Below are 20,329 nucleotides of genomic sequence, written 5' to 3' on the forward strand. Positions count from 1 at the left end.
CCGTGCTCTTTGGCCTTATTCTTGACCCTGCTCCTGAAGATGCCACTTACGAAAGTGTGCGAAACGTTGAGCCCAAAAACTCAATTTACACGGTTCCAACCCGGAAAACGATCATGTATTGATTCCCACCGTGCAAACCTTCGAAATTAATACACATATATCTATAATCTAGAGTAATAAAACGTGGTACTAAAGAGGTTTCCAGAAAATACGAATGTATTAAAATGTAAATATATTGCGAAGAGAGGTACCTGGATGCTGTCATTTTTTATTGCCATAATTTAATTTCTACAAAAGAATTACTACTAGCTAGTTACAAGTTATTCAACCATTTTTCTTTGATGAATTGTGCTCCCTTTTCAGCGATCATAACAATCGTTCCATGTGGATTACCAGAAACCACAAATGGCATAATTGAAGCATCTATGACTCGAATTCCTTCTATTCCATGAAGCTGTAACATTGGATCTACAACAGCCAGACGATCGGAAGAGGGACCCATTTTGCAGGAACTAGATTGATGGTTTTCTGGTCGGGTTGAGTATCTGATAGCACACTCCCAAAATTGGTCAGAATTGTATCTAAAAATATAGTCAATAAGACACACAATATGTATATCTGCTACGTGTTAAGTACTAAAGTTACAATACGGAAGAGAGAAAATTTAAAATGGATAAATCAGACCTCTTCGAATGTCATGATACTCGTAAATCAGAGTTTTGAAAGATTCCATGAAATTGTAAAACATTATACAAACTTTACCAATGTAAGACGGAATTTAGAAATCACAGTCAATATAATATAGATACAGAAACAAATTAAATGAACACCAACAAAACAATCATGCTTCAATGTAGATAATAAATAATTTTTAGAAAAACATGGACATCTACAAAGAACTTATTATTAAAAGTCTGTAAAGAGAATTTGGGGGGTAAGCTGCTGATGTGGAACAATTTAATGGGAAATCCGTAAGGAGTATTAGTCTTGAAAGAACAAAAGACACGAAAGATTGCGAAGGATATTTCTGATATTTGTGATGAACCACTCAACAGGGAACAAATTTGTAGTAGGGCACGATATGATAAATGGGTATTGGAAATATAGATTCACTGAAAGATATAAATTTCCAAATGGTAATGAGAATGAGTTTGTCATGTGCATGTCATAACTGAAGATCAAGCAATAAATATAACCTGATTATTATTAGTTGCGTGTCCTGCACGACGTCCTGATTTAACGCCACTTGATTTTTTGTTGGTTCTAGAAAAATAAAGTTTTTAAAAGAATAATACGCAACGAACTGAAGAAATTATGAGCTAATGTAATAGTATGAATAAATAAATGCTTCAAAATATGTCCGAGAATATACCTAGAAGGGTTACGCTCCATTTACAGCAAATTAGTGGCCACCTTGAACATTTTTGTGACTGATTTAAAATTGATTGTAATCATACAATTTTAAGTAAGGACCTTATTTTTACAAGCGGCTAAATTTTTCAATCTAAAACAATGTGTTTTTTACTATGCTAACCAAAATTTGTCTGTCTTCCCCACCAACAATGGAATGACGTCATTTCCAAATTTTATATTGGTAAATATTATTTCAATTTTATAAATAAAATAATCTTTACACGTGGTTTATGAACCCGTGTTTAATTTTCACCCTAAACATCCAAATTTTTGGAAAAAAAAGTCAAAATTCCATCACAACATTTTGCAATTTAGCTTTAAAACTTCAATACCGAATACTGTGAAATCTTGAAAACGTTTTAAGATTATCGTAGTCATGGTAACCGTTAATGAAAATTTATTCGTTTATCCCTTTCTAAAAATTGATAACATCATCTTAAAATTTTGCCAAATAAATCCTCTCTGAAATATGCAAAAAAAATATGACTCTATATAATTCTGGTCTATCAATGCACTCATAGATTTTAGAATTACTTACACAGGTTGACTTAAAAAAAAATAATAAAAGGGGCAATTTATTGTACGGATTAAAACCATTCTCACTCCATTCCATTTTATCAAAAATTTGGAAATACAATACTGTTATTATATTACACTGCATCTATCTAAACTGATCAATGTGTCCTTGTAATTTTTCTATATTTATTTTAACATTACAAACACATCTTTATTTTGTATTGTAAGAATTATCACAAAAAAAATAAAATTCGCACAATCGAATCTTTTTCAAATAATCTGGATTTATTTACCTTCACCCATTTTTTGATGTCACAATTTTTCTTTTTTTTTTCTTTGTTCAATTTTTTCATTTTTCAACTTTAATCTTTTCAATTTTCAAACTCCCGACTTTCAAATTTTCCGTTTTTTCAACTTCTTGATTTTTACTTTGCATTTTCTCAATTTTTTAATTTTCATTTTCTTGATTTTATATCACAGTTTTTCGTGGTTTTATTTCCTCTACTTTTTCAATGTTTCTTTCGATTTTTTAATTTTTCTTTTAATCAATTTTTCAATCTTTTACTTCTCAATTCTTTGATTTTCTGAAACCTTTAATTGTAAATATTTCAGATTGGAAAACCCACAAATTGTAAAACCGAAAAATTATGAAATAGTCAAAATTGTAAAGTTGAAAAACTGTAAAATCGAATATATAAAAAAGTTTTAAAATCCTTATAATTATTACTACATATTTAAAATGAAAACTAAAAAAGTCGCAGATCAAAAATTGAAAAAAGAAAAATTAACAGATAAACAAGTTGAACAACCAAAAATTAAACAGAAAAATTTCAAATCGTAAACTGAAAAATCGAAAAATTGAAAAATTTCACATTGAGAAAAAATTGAAAAAAATAAAGAAAAAAAAATTTAGACGAAAAATTGCAAATCGAAAAACTGGAATATCCAAAAGTTGGAAAATTGACAAACTGAAAAATGTAACAATGAAAACTTGAAGAGACATATATCGCAAATTTGAAGAAACAAAAAAATAAAAACTTGAAAAATTGTAAAAATAAAGAATATAACAACCGAATCGAAAATTTGAAGAAATAAAAAATTAGAGAATCGAAAAACTGAAAAATTTAAATTTCAAGACTCGAGAAATTTTAAATCAAAAAATTGCAAAATATAAAAATTGAAAAAAACTCAAAAATTGGAAGATTAAAAAACTGAAGAATTGAAAAATTCAAGTCAAAAAGTTGCGGGACTGTTGTTTACACCACTGGTTTTAACTTTGTAGAGTTCATCAGAAAACAAAAATCGCAAACAATATTTATAATTTTTCAAAGAAACAGGATTTGTTGTGCTGTATTTCAAGGGCGAGGGAACTTCTGTAGAAATAACCTTCGACCATTTTTTAAACGAGTTGGTGGATGCTTGTATGTATTACTGGGGCGGTTTTGACTTTTTCGGAAACATAAATCAATAGAGAAACATTGTAAGATAAAATACTGAGAATAAGATAGCTTGTTTTAAGGTAACTACTGCTTTTACATAACATAATATCATAAAATGTAACATTCAATTTGATATAAGTCAGTAAATAATTCTGTTGAGGAGAACGGTAAGTTTTTTTTATTTAATTTCACATATACCGTGTGATCAGAAATGACTAAGTCTGTTGGTAGTATTTTTTAAACAAAAGTGTAAATTTTTCCTGCGTTTATGTTGGCATAACTGTATGACAGATACGTCAATCGCGATAAATTTAGGTTATATCTAAAATATATTTTGCAAATGAAAAATGTCAACAATCTGTCAATTTTCACAGCTGACAATCGGAAATTATTGAAAACACATGATACCAATTTCAACTAATAATCCAGGATTGCCAATAAACTGATCACGCGGTACCTATATAATTATATTTGTATGTATCTATTGGGTTCTATGCTAGTAAAAATTTCACTGAATGAACCTAGGCAACTCACATTACATACCTAACCAGTATTTCCAGCTGCTGCAAATACGAATCCAAGAAAAAAACGTATTACGTCATTTATTTTTATGCACAAAAATGTGGTGAATTCAACGATTCATACTTGGTTTCAAAGTTGGTATGCAAATATTTCGTGAAGGTAAATTGCTTTATTGTTCGCTAAACTAATAAAATATTTTAAACAGGGGAAATTTTTCCAGTTTGCAACGACAAAATTGTGACGTCATTACATACTTACCTTAGACAATCACTAATTAAAAAAACATTTAGAAGTTTCATGTTACAAGTAATTAAAGTAATAAGTATTTTGCTGCGGTGTATAAAAATACACTATCTGTGACAGGAATGTGTTTTATCTATATTTTCACATAAATAATTAAAAAAAAAAGAAAAATTGTAGAAATTCATATTTCTGCAGCAGCACACGCCGTAAATACACAAAGTACAGTAAACAAATAACTTACAAGCCAATTTCAAGTTGGATTTACGATTTCGCAAGTCCCCGTTGCCATGGAAGATGCGATGACAGCAGTCGCGAGGACGAATCAAATCGCGAATTGCAACAACTCTCATCGAAATTACCATAGCAACGGCATTACCCTTAAAGGGGGTAATTTCAAGTTGGATTTGCGAAATCGCAAGTCCCGTTGCTATGGTAATTTCGATGCGATTTGATTCATCCTCGCGACTGCTGTCATCGCATCTTCCATGGCAACGGGGACTTGCGAAATTATAAATCCAACTTGAAATTGGCCCGTTAGTTAATAAGTGCATTGTAAACATTAATTCGGAACTTACTTAAATTGTTTGGCACAATTTCCATAATCCTCCCGCGCTAGTTTAATACCGTATTTGGTCCTGAGAATTTTGCTCTTGCTGAGTTTCTGAGCGATTCGAACTCCTTCGATTAAAATTTTAATATCATATTCATCTGTTAAATAGTTAGGACGCATAAGGGGAGGGTCCAGTGGCCTATTTGTTTTCAGACCTATGTAGCCTCTACTTTTTGGACGTAACACAACAGGCGATATTAAAATCGCTTTTTTACTGTTATAAGTGCCCAAATGTGCATTTTCTCCAACCACACCCCACCTAGAACAGTTAGCCAAAAATCCTTCAAAAAAAAATTGCAAGTCGGGATTAACTTCAGACGAATTTCCATATTGAGTAGTCAGTCTGGCTGTAACTTGCGCCATCCCGGTAGAAGACATGGGTCCATTCCTGTACACTAAATAGTGACCGAGAGCTAGTCCATCAAGATCATTTACATCCTTCATCGATTGCAACTCAAACCTCACACCAAAAGAGACGTGATTCTGAAAGTTTTTGCCAACTCCTGGAAGGTTGTGGACTTGGGTTATGTTAACTTTTTTCAGTTCTTGTTTTGGTCCGATTCCTGAGAGGAGGAGGATCTGTGGCGAGTTGATAGCGCCAGCAGACAAAATTGCTTCGCGTTTGACTTTGACTTTGTAGAAGCGGTTATTGTAGACGAATTCTACTTCTGATACGGTTTTATGGTGGCTGTCTTTTCGTATTAGTATTTTTGTTGCGGTGGAGTTGATCATGATGTGCAGGTTTGGGCGTTTGCGGGCGGGGCGTAAGAAAGCTCGGGCGCTACTCAGTCTTGAACCGTTGCTGAAATTAAGAAACAAATGTTAAAACGTATTCAACAAAAAGTTTATTACTGATTAAACATGTTGTTGATGAGTAAATGTAAAACTGTTTTCTTTTGTGCAGTGTAGTCAAAGTTGATAAATATCAATTATCAGACAATAACTACATAGCCTAGCAAAATATGTTAGAAGCTAAGATAATTTTGTAAAGAAATGGCTAGTAATGTATAATTAATAGGTAGCATAAAAATTTAAATAAAACAAAGGAACTGACCTCACTGGATACTGCGGAACATTAAAAAAAAACAGAATTTAAGAGGTGTTGTTCAAAATTTTAAACATAAAACAAATTTTGAGAAACTCGCGTCTAGTCTCCAGCAAACTCAGTCCTACGCTCCTACGTAAATCTTGGAAACCTCTTTATCACTACGTAAATTACAGGGTATCCTCAAGCACAGGAATGTAACAAATTTGTTCTGCATAGCTTCGATTCGGTCTTTATAGACCTGATAAATAGACAACCAAATTATGGACCCATATTCTAAGGTAGAGCGAACAAAAGTTGAGAACAAAACGTCAAGGTTAGAATAATTTTGAACTCTCGACAGTACCTGTTTATGCATCCCAAAACATTATTGTCACATGAGACAATAAAGTCGTAATGAAGTACGTTTGTTAACCTACTATCTAGAAATATTCAGAAATTTTTAACAAGGTCACAACTTTAACAACTTTGCCACAGATAAAGTAATGTGAAACAGTAGGTGATAATTTATGGGAGAAATATATGGCTATGTATTTCTCAAGGTTAAGTCCCATTAAATTATCATCAAATTTAAAAAACATATTTAAATCGCGCTGGAGTGCTACTATGTTGCTAATACTTCTAATGATTTGAAATATCTTTTGATCATCTGCAAAAAGAGCGAAGTCACAAGAAAAATGTTTACTACGTCATTGATATATATTGAAAGTAACAATGGTCCAAGGATGGATCCTTGTGGAACTTCCGAGGGTAAGCAGTGTGCACTAGAAAGGCAATTCGTATCTAACTTTAACAAATCGTCAACAACTTCACTGAAGCTAATGAAGATATTGCTTAGATTCACATTGGAATCATAATTAACGTTAAAAGACAGTACCCTTCTATCACAATATGCGGAGGAGAAATAGTCGCCAAAAGATGAGAAATATTTAAATTAGTGTATAAGATTTTATCGCCTAACTTCATAAGTAGAAGTAATGTGTTATTTGAAGACTTCTTACGAATATAACTCCAGACATGCTTAAGATTCTCCGGTAATTCATCTTCAATTGCACACATGTGATTCTTGTAGGCCTGCTTAATCATAATTTTAAGGTCACTGGCAAATAAAGTATCACAGATAATTTTGTCAGAAATTCCTAAAAATGAAAAAGGAACAAAACCGGTAACTTCGTCTTCAGACAACCAGATTATGATAAGATATCACAGTTACCGAACTGATCACATATAGTACTCGCAGTATCAGAATGACTAACATATTTAGAAATATCGGAATCAGGAGGTAAATATACAGTTCCTACCATAATATTGCAAGAATCAAAAGGTATTTTAACAAATATTTGCTCAACAGAATTACAGCGCAACGAAATTTCAGTTGTAGAGAAGATTTTCTTTACAGACATGTTTTTTCATACTGTTGTTGGTTGTTCCGGTCAGTCCCAAATACTACATATCTGTTATCAAATAACTTATTGCTGTTCACTTCCTCGGAAAGCCATGTTTCTGTTAAGACAGTCACACAATAGTCATCACACGAGATTTAACAATAAAAATTAGGCAGTTTAGTGTTGAAACCCTTGACGTTCTGGTAGAAGGTAGACATCTGATTAAAAGCAGTCATGTTACGACTTAATTTGTACTTTGTCGACTTTTCGAAAAAAATAAAACTTCTTGACTTTTACTCCTGCAGACCACAGGTCTTCATTCAATAACTTTTAAAAAAGATCCTCATTGGTGGTTATCCTCATTGAGATAATTTTAGCTGTATCGCGTTTAAGTAATTTCTCTACCACGAAGTTCCTACCAGGAAATTTTGAGCTAAGGTAGTCCCGTATGGTCTTAGCCTCACAGTCCAATGAAAAGGTACCCACATAATTGTGGACAATTTTTAAAGCTGTGTTAAATGGAAGAGCAATCAAGATTTTCCGTCGTCGATAGTACCTAAGTTTGAATCTATTACATCGTGCATGTTCTTTACGATGACTAAAAGTTCCTTCCTCGAGTGAAAATTTATATGTTTTTCTCGTGGATATAGCTGAGCTTTTGTCTTTTTCACATTAACTTTAATCGAAGGTTTATGAAGCAAAAATTTCATCTCATTATCATCAACTGATTCTGATACTGTTGGAGTCGTTCAAACCATCTAGCCACTTGTCCTTCGGGATTCTTGATCTGAAGGAGCCATGTGAGGGCTGCGTGATCGGTTCTAATCAGGAATTCGCATCCATAGAGATACTTATGGAAGTGTTCGACAGCCCTGACAATCGCCAGCAACTCCTTCCTCGTAGCAAAGTAGTTCTTCTCGGGTTTCGAAAGTACGCTGCTGAAGTAAGTACTCGATGACTTTTTCTTCCTTGTCCCGCACCTGTGACAATACAGCACCTATTCCGATGTTGCTCGCGTCCGTGTCTAAGGTGAACATTTCCGATGATCGAGGATATGACAGAATAGGACTAGAGCATAGTGCGTTCTTCAATCTCTTAAAGGCTGCTTCACATTCAGCAGTCCAATTGAATTGAGACTTCAAATCCGTCAGCCGGTGCAGAAGAGCAGCAATGTCAGCAAACCCGTTGACAAACCTTCTGTAGTACGTGCACAATCCCAAGAAACTCCGGACTTCGTGTTTATCTCTGGGCGTTGGCCAATCACGAATCGCCTTGATCTTCGTTTCCGTAGTCTTGATCCCGCTTGCCGAAACAGTGTGCCCCAGAAATTCTACTTCTTTTTGGAAGAGAAGGCACTTCTTCGGGTTCAACTTCAAATTTGCCTCCTTCATTCGGCTAAAGACTTCTTTCAAGTTGGTCAAGTACTCCTCAAATGTCTTTCCCATTACCATGATGTGGTCTAAATAAACCAAACATGTTTTCCATGTTAACCCTCGTAATACCATCTCCATCAGTCTTTCAAAAGTAGTCGGAGCGTTACATAGTCCAAAAGGCATTACGGTAAATTGATACAAGCCAGTAGCCGCTTTTTAGGTCTAACGTAGAAAACCAGGCGGATCTTGATAGGATTGTGAGCGTGTCATCAATTGGTGGAAGCGGGTTACTGTCCTTCTTGGTTACATCGTTTAATTTCCTGTAGTCTACGCAGAATCTCGTCGATCCGTCTTTTTTGGTGAGTAGCACTACAGGCGAAGATCATGGACTATTTGACACCTCTATGACGCTTTCGTCTAACATTTTTTGTACCACTTCCTCGGTTTCCTCTTGTTTCGCCAAAGGTCGTCTTCGCGGAGCTTGACGGATCGGTTGCGCGTCTCCAGTGTTTATCCGATGTTGCACTATGTTTGTGTCCCCAGAGGACTGCCCAGATGCAAACATTTCACTGTGTTTCTGTAAAAAGTTTCTTTTTATTCCTTCATGACTGTTACCAGAAAGATCATCGTTGTGATGGATTATCTTCGTGACTGGTTCACAGACGGCAAGAACCTCCCCAATCGTCTCTGCATTCCCTCTGACTTCCACTTTCTGGCAGACGATCAATCTTACAGGCCTGTATTCAATACTGCCTTGATTCAGGATAAACTCTTCATTGCCAAGACGTAGGACTTTCTACCCTGGATCGACCGTCAATCCATGGCGGTTAATCAAATCCATTCCCAGAATGAAGTCATCTTCGATGCCAACCACGACAGCGCGATGTTTTATCCTCAGCTGACCAATGTGGATTTCTACTTCTGCCTGGCCCATGATTGGGGCCGACTCTCCAGTCACTGTTTTCAATCTGATTGTCTCGAATGAAGTCGCTAGGTCTTTAGCTCTCACGAGTCCACACCGTGTAATTGATACCTCAGCGCCAGTGTCGATCGTGATTGCTGCGGGAATTCCATTAATCTTCCCCGGTAGAGTTGGACTATATTTATTATTTGCTGTGAGAACTTTTCCAACAGCTTTTCTAACTTGTTGTTTTTTTCCGTCTCTAATTCTGCCACTCTGACCTTGTGTCAGGTTCTTGAAGAATTGTACGCCGCCTCCACTTCCAGCACACGAATCAAGGCCTCCGATGATGTCTGGTACTTTGATGGTTGTAGAACCTTCTTAACTTCACCGTCGCGAATGCCATTTACGAAGGTTTTTATCCCAAGCGTCTCCTGAAAAGTTGGTAGTGCGTTGGTGTATGCAAGACGTACCAGTCTCTTGACATCTGCTTCAAATTCTTGAAGGCACTCTCCAACTTTCTGGGTTCTTGTCTTCACTTGAGCTGCAAAAATCTGTCTCAGATGTTCATACCCAAATCGAAATTCCAGAGCAGCAGTTAGGGCACTATATCTGTTTCTATCTTCTTCAGACAGAGTTTGAAGTATCTCTAGAGCTACGCCTCGCAAGGCTATTACCAAAGCTGTAGCTTTCTGTTCTTCTTCCCACAGATTCGCCGTCGCTGCCGCCTTAAACTGCTGTTTGTACGATGACCAAGGTGTCTGACCATCATAGGTGGGTGGTTGAACTATTCTGGGGGTCGACACCACATTATATGGACTGGTTGTTGCTGCAGTTCTCATCATCTTTTCGAATTGCTTCATTTTGTGCTCCATCCTATCTTCTATATATTCCACAGATTTTTTTAACTCACTCTTCAATTAATGCTCCATTGCCATCATATTTCGTCCGACAATATTTTCCATATTTTCCAGATTTGTTTTTACGTCCTTCATTTCTTCTCTGATTTCTTCTGTTTCGTTCTTGTTTGCTTCCAGTTCCTTTCGGAATTTTTCACTTAGGCTGGTGATTATGTCATCTTTTTGCTTGTCTGTTTTTGTGCCCATCATTTCCATTTTTCCGTTCACTTCTTCTATTCTTGAGCCCATTTTTTCCAATCTCGTGTCCATTTTCTCGTTCATTTTTTTGTTTCTTGCTTCCATTTTCGCGTCCATTTTCTTATCCATTTTTGCAAGCAAGTCAATAAATATATAAATTATAGAATAACTAATAAGCGATATTAATAATACCATACAAAATTCACCGACGGCCAAACTGAGCCGTTTGAAAGTTCTTCCAAATCGGAAGAAGAAGATAATATTAAAAAATGTGTCTAATAGTACCATGAGCAACTAATCTTCAATTTGGAGGCAATTTATCACTTTTTGCGTTGAGACAAAATTATAAACTGGAACAAAATACTGTAAAAAATTGGGAATCTACCACGAGAATAGCAGAAACGTTAAAAATTACAAAACTCTGACATACAAATCATGAACCCTTAGAAAATCTGTAATTTTTTAGGTTTCACTGCGATGTAAATCCAAGTGATTGCTACACCAACGGTATGATCCTGGAATGGCTGAAGTGGTTATTATTAAACATAGCTAAAAACCATCCCCATTAAACCATCTGTTAAAAAAAAAACCTATTCTACAGATAAAGACTTCAAAGTTATAACACCTGCCTTTTGACGTCGGGGATTGAAAATACTATGGAACATCAGTAATAGAAAATGGGCACCACCATAAATATTTTGGAGAGTGTAACTTCAAGGCTAATGTTTTTTTTTTTTTTTTTGGTAATGTATAATTCAACGAAGCAGGTAAACCCGAAATATGATTGAACAAGTGAAGAAACACAAAAATAATAAACCCTTAAAACCAAAATTGGTTAAGACTCGCTGCGTCGATCCTCATTTTGACTCGAAATGAGATGATGATCTCGAAATGGCTCAAAACCATCCCGATTGAACAAACTGTCAAACCTGCGTTGAACTCTGTTCATTCGTTTGGAAACTACGTGCTAAAGACAGCCAAAAGTTTGAAAACCCTCTTTTTTGTCGGGACTTAAGATGCCACATACCATAGAAGATGAAAATGGGTTACTTGCAAATTATGGTATAAAAGTTCTTCAGTAGGACTTAATGCAATCACAAATCTCGCTTTTTAAATAAATTATAAAATTTGATTTTAGGATATTTAATTTATGATAATCCCTATGTATGAAAAATAATGTAGACCATAGTAGCAAAAGTGTAAGAACAAAAAATTTGTCGAAAATTGTTTGGACAGAATTTCCCTCGCTTCTGAAATACAATGAAACATATTCAGCATTTTAGAGTTGACTTTTTCTTTACACAATTTTGTGATGACGTTATCAACATTCTTGCAAGGACCCATAAATCAACTTGGATTCCCAAAATTTTCTGGGAAAATGGAGTGAGCCATTCCCGATTTAATCAATAAAATAAATTGACTCATTCATTAATTTTTTTTTGAGCCATGTGTTGAAGCAAATATAAAAATTGGTCTAAAGAGTTTAGACAGTACTTCCCTCGCTGTGGGAAACTTGACGACTGCATGCCTATTGTGTTTTTTTTCTCATTACATTTTTGTAGTGGGAATTTAAAAAAAAAATGCGATGACGTCATCAACATTTTTGCAAGGACACGTATATCAGTTGGGATAGTTGTAGTGTAATACTAAAAATAAAATTATTGTATTCCCAAATTTTCGAGAAAATGATTTGGGTCGTTTTGAATATTGATTTGTAATAATCAATAAAATAAAAAAACAATTTACTCACGTATACGGCGCCGGCGTGTACTAGGAGAGGCAATTGAAAATCGTTTATATATAAGCATTTTTAATTTAAGACGACAAGCAAAACATAGCATACGTGAGAGTCAAACAGAGAAACTGTAAACAAAACCGATGGTCGTCTAGAGATTTTTATTGTTTCGACTTCCGCTTATTATATAAAACATTGGGTTTTATTTTAACTTTTGACGGTGGAATTCACAATTGGTTGATTATAAACATGTCTATACCACATTCGCGGAACCTAGTCAGCACACAAAACAAATGCACGTCTGTAATGTTAAAGTAAATGTAAATAAGCGTGCTAAAAACCGAGTTTTTACTACAAAATTTTGTGTCTACCAAATTGGGTTGGTCCAATGTAATACTAATAATAAGTGTTGCCTCGATAAAATAAATTGACTTCATTAATTTTTTTGAGTCACCTCTTAAGCAAATCTAAAAAAATATGAATGCAATGATAAATCACATGTACAGACTCATCATATTTTGTACATTTTAGATAGGATTTATTCAGCAAAATGTTGTGGTGACGTCATACATTTTTTAAGGGGGACGACCAAATACATTTCGATCAAAAATTTACCATGCTTATGATAATTTTAAAACATCTTCAAGATTTCAAAGCATTCGGTTTTGTAGTTCCTGAGTAAATTAGTAAAATGAATTTTGCGCATTCATTAATTTTTTTGAGTCACCCTGTATATGCAAATCCAAAAAATATGAATGGAGTGATATATCACACGTACAGACACATCATATTTTGTACATTTTAGATAGGATTTATTCGGCAAACTTTTGAGCTGACGTCATCAAGTTTTTGGAGGGGATAACCAAATATATTTTGACTAAAGATTTATGATGCTCTTTAGAGCCTTAAAACATCTGCAATATTTCAAAACATTCGGGTTAGCAGATTCAAAATTAAATTGCAAAATGTTGTTTTATAATTTCGATTTTTTTTCCAAAAATCTGGACGTTTCGGGTAAAAACTCAATTCGGAGTCGTAAACTACATGTGTAGGACTATGTTATTTTATACAATTTAAGACCCATTTACTATGTACAATATTGAAGTGACGTCATCGCATTAGTGGTGGGGTTGATTAGACAAATTTTGGTTACATGATATTCCTAATATAAGTACAAAATTTCACAACAATCGGTCCAGGACTTTCGGAGATTATCTGTCTAATAAAAAGCTGTGACGGCAGACAGACGGACACACGGACAGACGGACAGACACACGGAAATGGGAGACCTATTTCTTCGTCTTCTAGGGGTCATGAAAGATCGAGAAAACGTAAAGCAGAGAGTCGGCCAACAGACTCAATTACAATACTTCCTTTGCTTACGCTCGGGAAGTAAAAATATGAATGCAGTAATAAATAACAAAAATAAAAACTCAATTTTATATATGTATTTTGCACATTTTGGGTACAACGACAAACTTTTTTGGGGGGAATAAACAGATATATTTTGACTAACAATTTACCATGGTCACAATAAGTTTAAAACGTCTGCAAAATTTCAAAGTATTCAGTTTTGCAACTATTGATTTATTCAATAAAATAAATTGACTGATTTATTACTTTTTTTAAGAGATGTGCATATCTAAAAAATATTATGCACATTTAAGACAGGATTTATTCAGCATTATTTTAGGGTGACGTCATCAATTTTTTAGGGGGGATAAGCAAATACACTTTGATAAAAAATTTACCATGCTTATGGTAACTTTAAAACATCGCCAGGATTTCAAAGTATTCGGTTCTGTAGTTTCTGATTGAATCAATAAAATAAATCCACGAATTCATTAATTTCTTGAGTCACCCTGTATAAGCGAATCCAAAAAATATGAATGGAATTTTAGGTCAGCCAAGTAAAATGTTGCTGCCCCGAATGGGAATCGAACCACACGTCACCCGATTGCCGGGCAGGTGCCCTTACCACTAGACCACGGAACGGCTTATCTTTCTCTGCTTAGCACTATTTATTATTGTGTCGCCACAGGATGATAAATCATAAGAATAAACTCATCATCTTTTGCACATATAAAACAGGACTTATTTGGTAAAATTTTGAGGTGACGTCATCCATTTCTGGAGGGAGATGGGCAAATAAATTTTGATTAAAAATTTATCATGCTTATAATAACTTTAAAAATGCATTTGGTTTGGCAGAGTCAAAATTAATTTACAAAATGTTATTTTATAATTTTGATTTGTTTCCAAAAATCTGCACGTTTCGGGTAACAACTCAACTGGGTGTCATAAACTACATGTGTAGGACTATGTTATTTTATACAATTTAAAACCCATTTACTATACAATTTTGAAGTGACGTCATCACATTATTGGTGGAAATGATTAGACAAATTTTGGTTAGCGTTTTGCGATCTACATGATATTCCTAATATAAATACAAAGTTTGATAACAATCGGTTTAGTATTTTCGGCGGTTATCTGTTTAGTAAAAATCCGGGACGCCAGACAGACGGACAGACGGACCGACGAACAGACGGACAGACAGACAGGCGGAGACCTATTTTTTCGTATTTTAGGAATCAGCAAACGTTTGAGAAAACATGAAAATAGCCATTCGTTGGATGGAAATTATTGAGAGCACCATTCAAGTTCACCATGGCCATACTTATAACTAGTTATAATGGTAAATATTCAAAGTACAGGTAACTAGAGTAAGCAAAGAAACAAATGCCAATTATTCACTATGTTATTACAATTAATTAAAATATATTTCAAATATAGTATTAATAAAAATAGATGCAATCTGTTATTATCCAAATCTCATACTTGTGATTGCTGATTCCAACTACTAATGATATGGTTGCCAAAATTTTATTTTTTTGTTACTCGATGGTCTTGTTGTCTAGTGTGTCTGCTTTCCTAGTTAAGTTAAGGAAGTATTGTCGATCGGGTGATTGACTACTTTCATGTTTTTTCGACGTTTTATTGATTAATCGTCTCCACCAATAATTTGATGACATCGTCGCTAGATTTTTTTTGGTAAATGCTAATCAAATTTTGTTATTTGGTATACTCTTGTACTTGTGATTTATGAATCTGCCTTGAAATTTCTTCTAGGCATCTAAAATTTCACTAAAAGTTTCAAATTGTATAAGAACATTTTTAACTGATGTAAGCAGAACGGGTGTAAATTGGGAATGTATTGAAATAGGGTCCCTAGTATATGAAAAAGTAGGTTTCCCGTTTTCGTCTGAAACCTGTCGTCTGCATGGTGGCCATATTGTTAGACGCGTATCTTCAAAATTCCTGTTGTTAAATTTTTCGTGTAAATAAAGACCGTCCTGTGGATGTTCAAAGAATAACCAGAATTGATCTTAAAATTATTCTAAGTGGACGTGTATTTAAATATACTTATAATAATAACTAGAGTATTAGTTATTTGTTATACAAGTGTGTTATGCAGCGTATAAATCACGCGAGAAAAAGTTTAGTCACGAGCGACGAAGGAGCGAGTGTCTAATTTTCTCAAGTGGTTTCAAGCCATAACACAAGAGTGTAATATAAAATTTTATCCAACACATGTATAAAAACACTTTGTAAAATAAGATAAATCAACTCCAAAAACACATTCCATTTAAAAAAACATTGGCGTGGTAACCAACGAAATTTTTTTGTTAGCAATGTAAACAAAGTGTAGTTTTGATTAATTAATAATAATTTACTAGTGACTTGTTTATCACTTTACTTGTCTAAAGTGAACACAGTTATGATAGATTTATATGCATGTGTTGGAAAAACAATATAATGTTATTTTAACTTAAACATCTATTTTTTTGGAAACAATTCAAAATTGTACAAGAACAATTAGAGCTTTGAAATTTTGCAAATAAAATGTGTCTGTCTGCTTATTCCCTAGAAAAATTTGATAACCTCATCTCAAAATTTTACTAAATGTCAATTCACTATTTTAGTCCCAAATGTGCAATATTTTGAAAAAAATAAAAATGGTTGAACAAAATTTTGCAATAATTTATCTTAGAAACTTAAATTTATCTCGTACTTCGAAATTTCATCAGCCTGATGGATTGTTAATCAGAATTTGTCTATTCATCCCCACCAAAATGTTGATGATGTCATCTCAGAAGTTTCAACTGAAGTGTGGTTTTTCTCTCTTCAGATTTATTAACTTATTTGTATTAAATATTTATAATTACATTCTACTATCAAAATGAAGGTCAAAAACACATTTTTACCATTGTTTGAAATACACATTTATTTGTAAAAAAATTGTCATCGTAAATTGTTGCATTATTCGTTTTCAGTAAGCCATAGAACATTCACTAATAGCTTAACCCTTCTATAGTTTGTTTCAAACACCCACATTGTTGATATTTGTGACACATTACACGATTTTTCCTTCTATTAGGAGATTTTTTCGTGCTGCTCAAACTGTCAAACTAAATTTTGGTAGATATAATTTTGTCAAGGTCTAACTAATCGCGCACTTCCAATTTAAATAATCACCTTTAAGTAATTATCACAGTAAATATATTTTAATTTCAAATTAAGTAAATATATTTTTGCAGCTCAATAGTAGGAGCGGTATACGTGCATTACGTGCATGGAAAATGCAAATCCAAGCTGATAAAACGAAATATTTTTGGCACGACTTCTGGTAAAAAAAGAACAAATTAACTACAATGTATTATTAGTTGTAGTCGGTTAGTAATACTATTTTCTAGGTAGTGTGGATGATTGTTCTTTGCCTGAATCCATTTACTTTCACTACGGTTAATAGCTATAAATTTATTGGTAGACAAGTTGGCTCCAACAACAGTTTATAATTAGTTCGTTACAAATTTGTTGTTTCAAGTTTTAGAAAAGTTGGGTTAAAAATATTAAATTACTTATCAAAAATTCTTTGTATGGGTGACTGTCAAATTTGATACCGATTTGCCAGGTTATTAATAATTCAATTTCTACCTAATTACTGATTTTTTTATCATCAACATAATTATTTCCTTCAGCCAATAATAATTACACTGTTGTTGTAAGATAACTAGTAAACGGACATACAAAATTAAAAATCTAATGAATTCCTCCTCATTCTTTTATCTAAAATACTTAGTGCGTGTAAGCATTAAAAATGCAAATATTAGACGCATGCATATTATAAATAATAATTATTATTTGATTAGATATAGCAAATTCATAATATACAATTTACATATTTATAAGATCGATACAAAATTTAAAAAAATTGGTATTAACTTACATTATATTTGCCTGGGCTATCGTAAACCCAGAATGTTGCCCCTCATTTAGGTCATTAACAACAGAATAACCCACTTCTTCAGCCGCCTTCATCATATCATCTGCCATCTCCGGATGATCCGGGAATCTAGACGTTACCATCGGACCATCAGTACCATGCAGTCCCCCATCAACCAAAGTACCGACTTGCTGATTCCCTTCCGATTTCTTAAAATAGTGCAGTACCTGTTTATATCCCCACCCAGGATTACCCATTTTTTCCCACTCGTCATAGTCCTTCGGTACTCCTCTCATATACATCATCCCATGAATCACTCCAGATCCTCCCAACACTTTCCCACGAGGCCACGTACACCTTCTTTCCTTCTCCCCCAAACAAGCCTTTTCTTGCGGCTCCGTCTTATAATTCCAGTCCAGGTAAGGGTTACCGATGAAATTACTCATCATCGATGGTACTTGAGAACCGGATGGTTCGTCACCGCCTGCTTCAATAAGAAGAACCTTCCAGTCGGGTTCTTCTGAGAGTCTTCCTGCGACCACGGATCCCGCTGCTCCCCCTCCAATAACCACAAAGTCGTACTCAAGATCTGGCTGCAATTTTGGTTTGATTCTTTGGCAAATTTCTGATAGGTCACAGGTGTTTCGGGTCATGATGTCGAGCATGCTCATGAAAAATATAAAAGATCCACCGTAACAGGTGTTGGCGAGAGAGGGGCCAGGGTATGGTACGCAGCAGCCGCAGTCCATGGTGTAGACTGAGTCGCGTTACTGGAAATGGGTATATATGGGTTCTCCCCTCTTTTTCGACAGGTTTTTTATTTTATGAACGTTGCTAAGTGGAAAGGATGACTATTTTATCAAACTTCTTCAAAAGTGACTTATAGCAGTAATACCAATAATAATGGTTAACTAATTTTAAGTTAGTTACATTCGGGGGAGTAAAGTGACTTTGTTCACCTGTGGCATAGATTTTTTTTTCAAAATCTATACTTTGTCCAGTAATTTGTTTGATTTCCCTTATAAATATATTTTCGTAACTAAAAATGCAGCAACAATTTTTTTACTATTGAAATCTATATATATTTACTTGTTTAACAGGGGTACTGTTTATGAATCAATGAACACCTTTGAATGTTATTGTACTTGTCCAAGGAATTTTTCTCCTATTTTCTGGTAAATAATTTTAAGACAACCACGATAATTAATTATATTGAAAAATTGAGATATCGAAAAGTCGAAAAGTCAAAAAGTTAAAAATCTAAATATTGAGAGCTGTAAAAATTGAAAAATCGGAAAATCCAAACATTGAATAATCCAAATATCGGGAAATTCAGAAATCCAACATTACAAAATGCGTAAAATTAAAATATCGACAAACCCATAAATCGAATAATTGAAAATTGGAAAATCGAGAAATCGAGAAATTTAGAAACGGTAAAGTCGACAGATTGAGAACTTGAAAAATCGAACAATAAAAAATTGAAAATTCGAAAGAAAAACTCGGAAAATGACAACTTGAAAAATTTAAAATAAAGTCGAAAACTTATTATCGGAAAAATTGAAAACTCGAAATATCAAAAAGTTGAACTATGAAAAAGTAAAAAAAAAATCCAACACTCGGAAAAACGAAAACTAAAAATTCGAAAAATTGAAAAATTCGAAAACCCGAAAATCGAAATCCGGAAAAATCGAACAGTCAATAAATATAAAAATGAGATAATAGAAAATTTGAAAAACGAAAAACCAAAAAATGAAAAACTCAAAAAATCAAGACATCAAAAATTGAGCAATCGAAAAATTGAAAATTCGCAACATTGAATAATCGTAAATCTAGAAACCAAAAAATCTAAAACTAACAAGTCGAGAAATTGAAAAAACAGCTATCGAAAAATCGAAAAACATAAAGCCGAAAAATCAAGAACTCAGAAAATCAAAAATTTGAAAAACAAAGAAATCGAGGGTCGGTTTATCGAAAGCGAATGAAATACTTATTTACTCCTCGATTAATTTAACAGAGGATTAAAATATAGAATATGAACCCGTGATTGGTTAAAACATGCACGTTGCATAGCAACGAACCTCAATTAAAAATTCTCTTTCTATAAACTGGGTCCGAGAATTCGAATAATCGAAAAGTCGAGAAGTCTAGAAATCTAAAAATCGAAAAGTGGAAACACAAAAAAATTGAGAAGTCTATAGACTGAAACATCGTAAAATCCAGAAATCAGGAGACCTAAAAATCGAAACATTGAAAAATCGAAAAATCAAGAAATCCAGGAAAGCTAAAAAGTCGAAAATTTGAAAATGCGAGCAATCGAGAAATCGAAAAAACCAAAATTCAAGAAGTTGAAACACCAAAAAGTCGAGAAATCGAGAAATCGAAAAATTCAGATGTCCGAAAACTGGATAATCGAAAAATCGAGATATCCAAAAATAGGACACTTGAAAACTCGAAAAACTGAAAATTCGAAAAACCAAAAAACTCAAAAAAAAACGGGAATTGGAAAATCTGAGAAACCAAAAAATCGAAATATCGAAAAATCTGAAATTGATAAATTTAAAATCAAAAAATGTCAAACCTGAAAAATTGGAAAACTCAAAAATTGGATAATCGAAAAATCGAGAAATCAAGAAATCAATAAATGAAAAACGCGCAAAATTGAAAAATCGTGAAACCCAGAAATCGAAAAATTGAAAGTTGGAAAACTGAGAAATCGTAAAATCGAAAAATTTAGGAAAGGTAAAGTCGACAGACTGAGAA

The 20,329-nt window shown here is 33.7% G+C and overlaps 1 protein-coding gene across 1 annotated transcript; it reads right to left on the minus strand.

Moving 5' to 3' along the window:
* Positions 1 to 216: 216 nt before the first annotated feature.
* LOC135130155 (glucose dehydrogenase [FAD, quinone]-like) lies at positions 217 to 18,315 on the minus strand. Its single transcript, XM_064057499.1, has 3 exons — positions 17,570 to 18,315; positions 4,709 to 5,545; positions 217 to 581 (listed from the first exon to the last, which is right to left on the minus strand). Exons 1-3 carry the CDS (start codon positions 18,313 to 18,315, stop codon positions 314 to 316), a joined length of 1,851 nt encoding a protein of 616 aa, XP_063913569.1. The 3' UTR covers positions 217 to 313.
* Positions 18,316 to 20,329: the final 2,014 nt, after the last annotated feature.

Source organism: Zophobas morio, unplaced genomic scaffold (assembly GCF_036711695.1).
Source record: "Zophobas morio isolate AGI-343-1 ecotype UQ-CSIRO unplaced genomic scaffold, CSIRO_AGI_Zmor_V1 ptg000017l, whole genome shotgun sequence".
Taxonomy (NCBI): Eukaryota; Metazoa; Arthropoda; class Insecta; order Coleoptera; family Tenebrionidae; genus Zophobas; species Zophobas morio.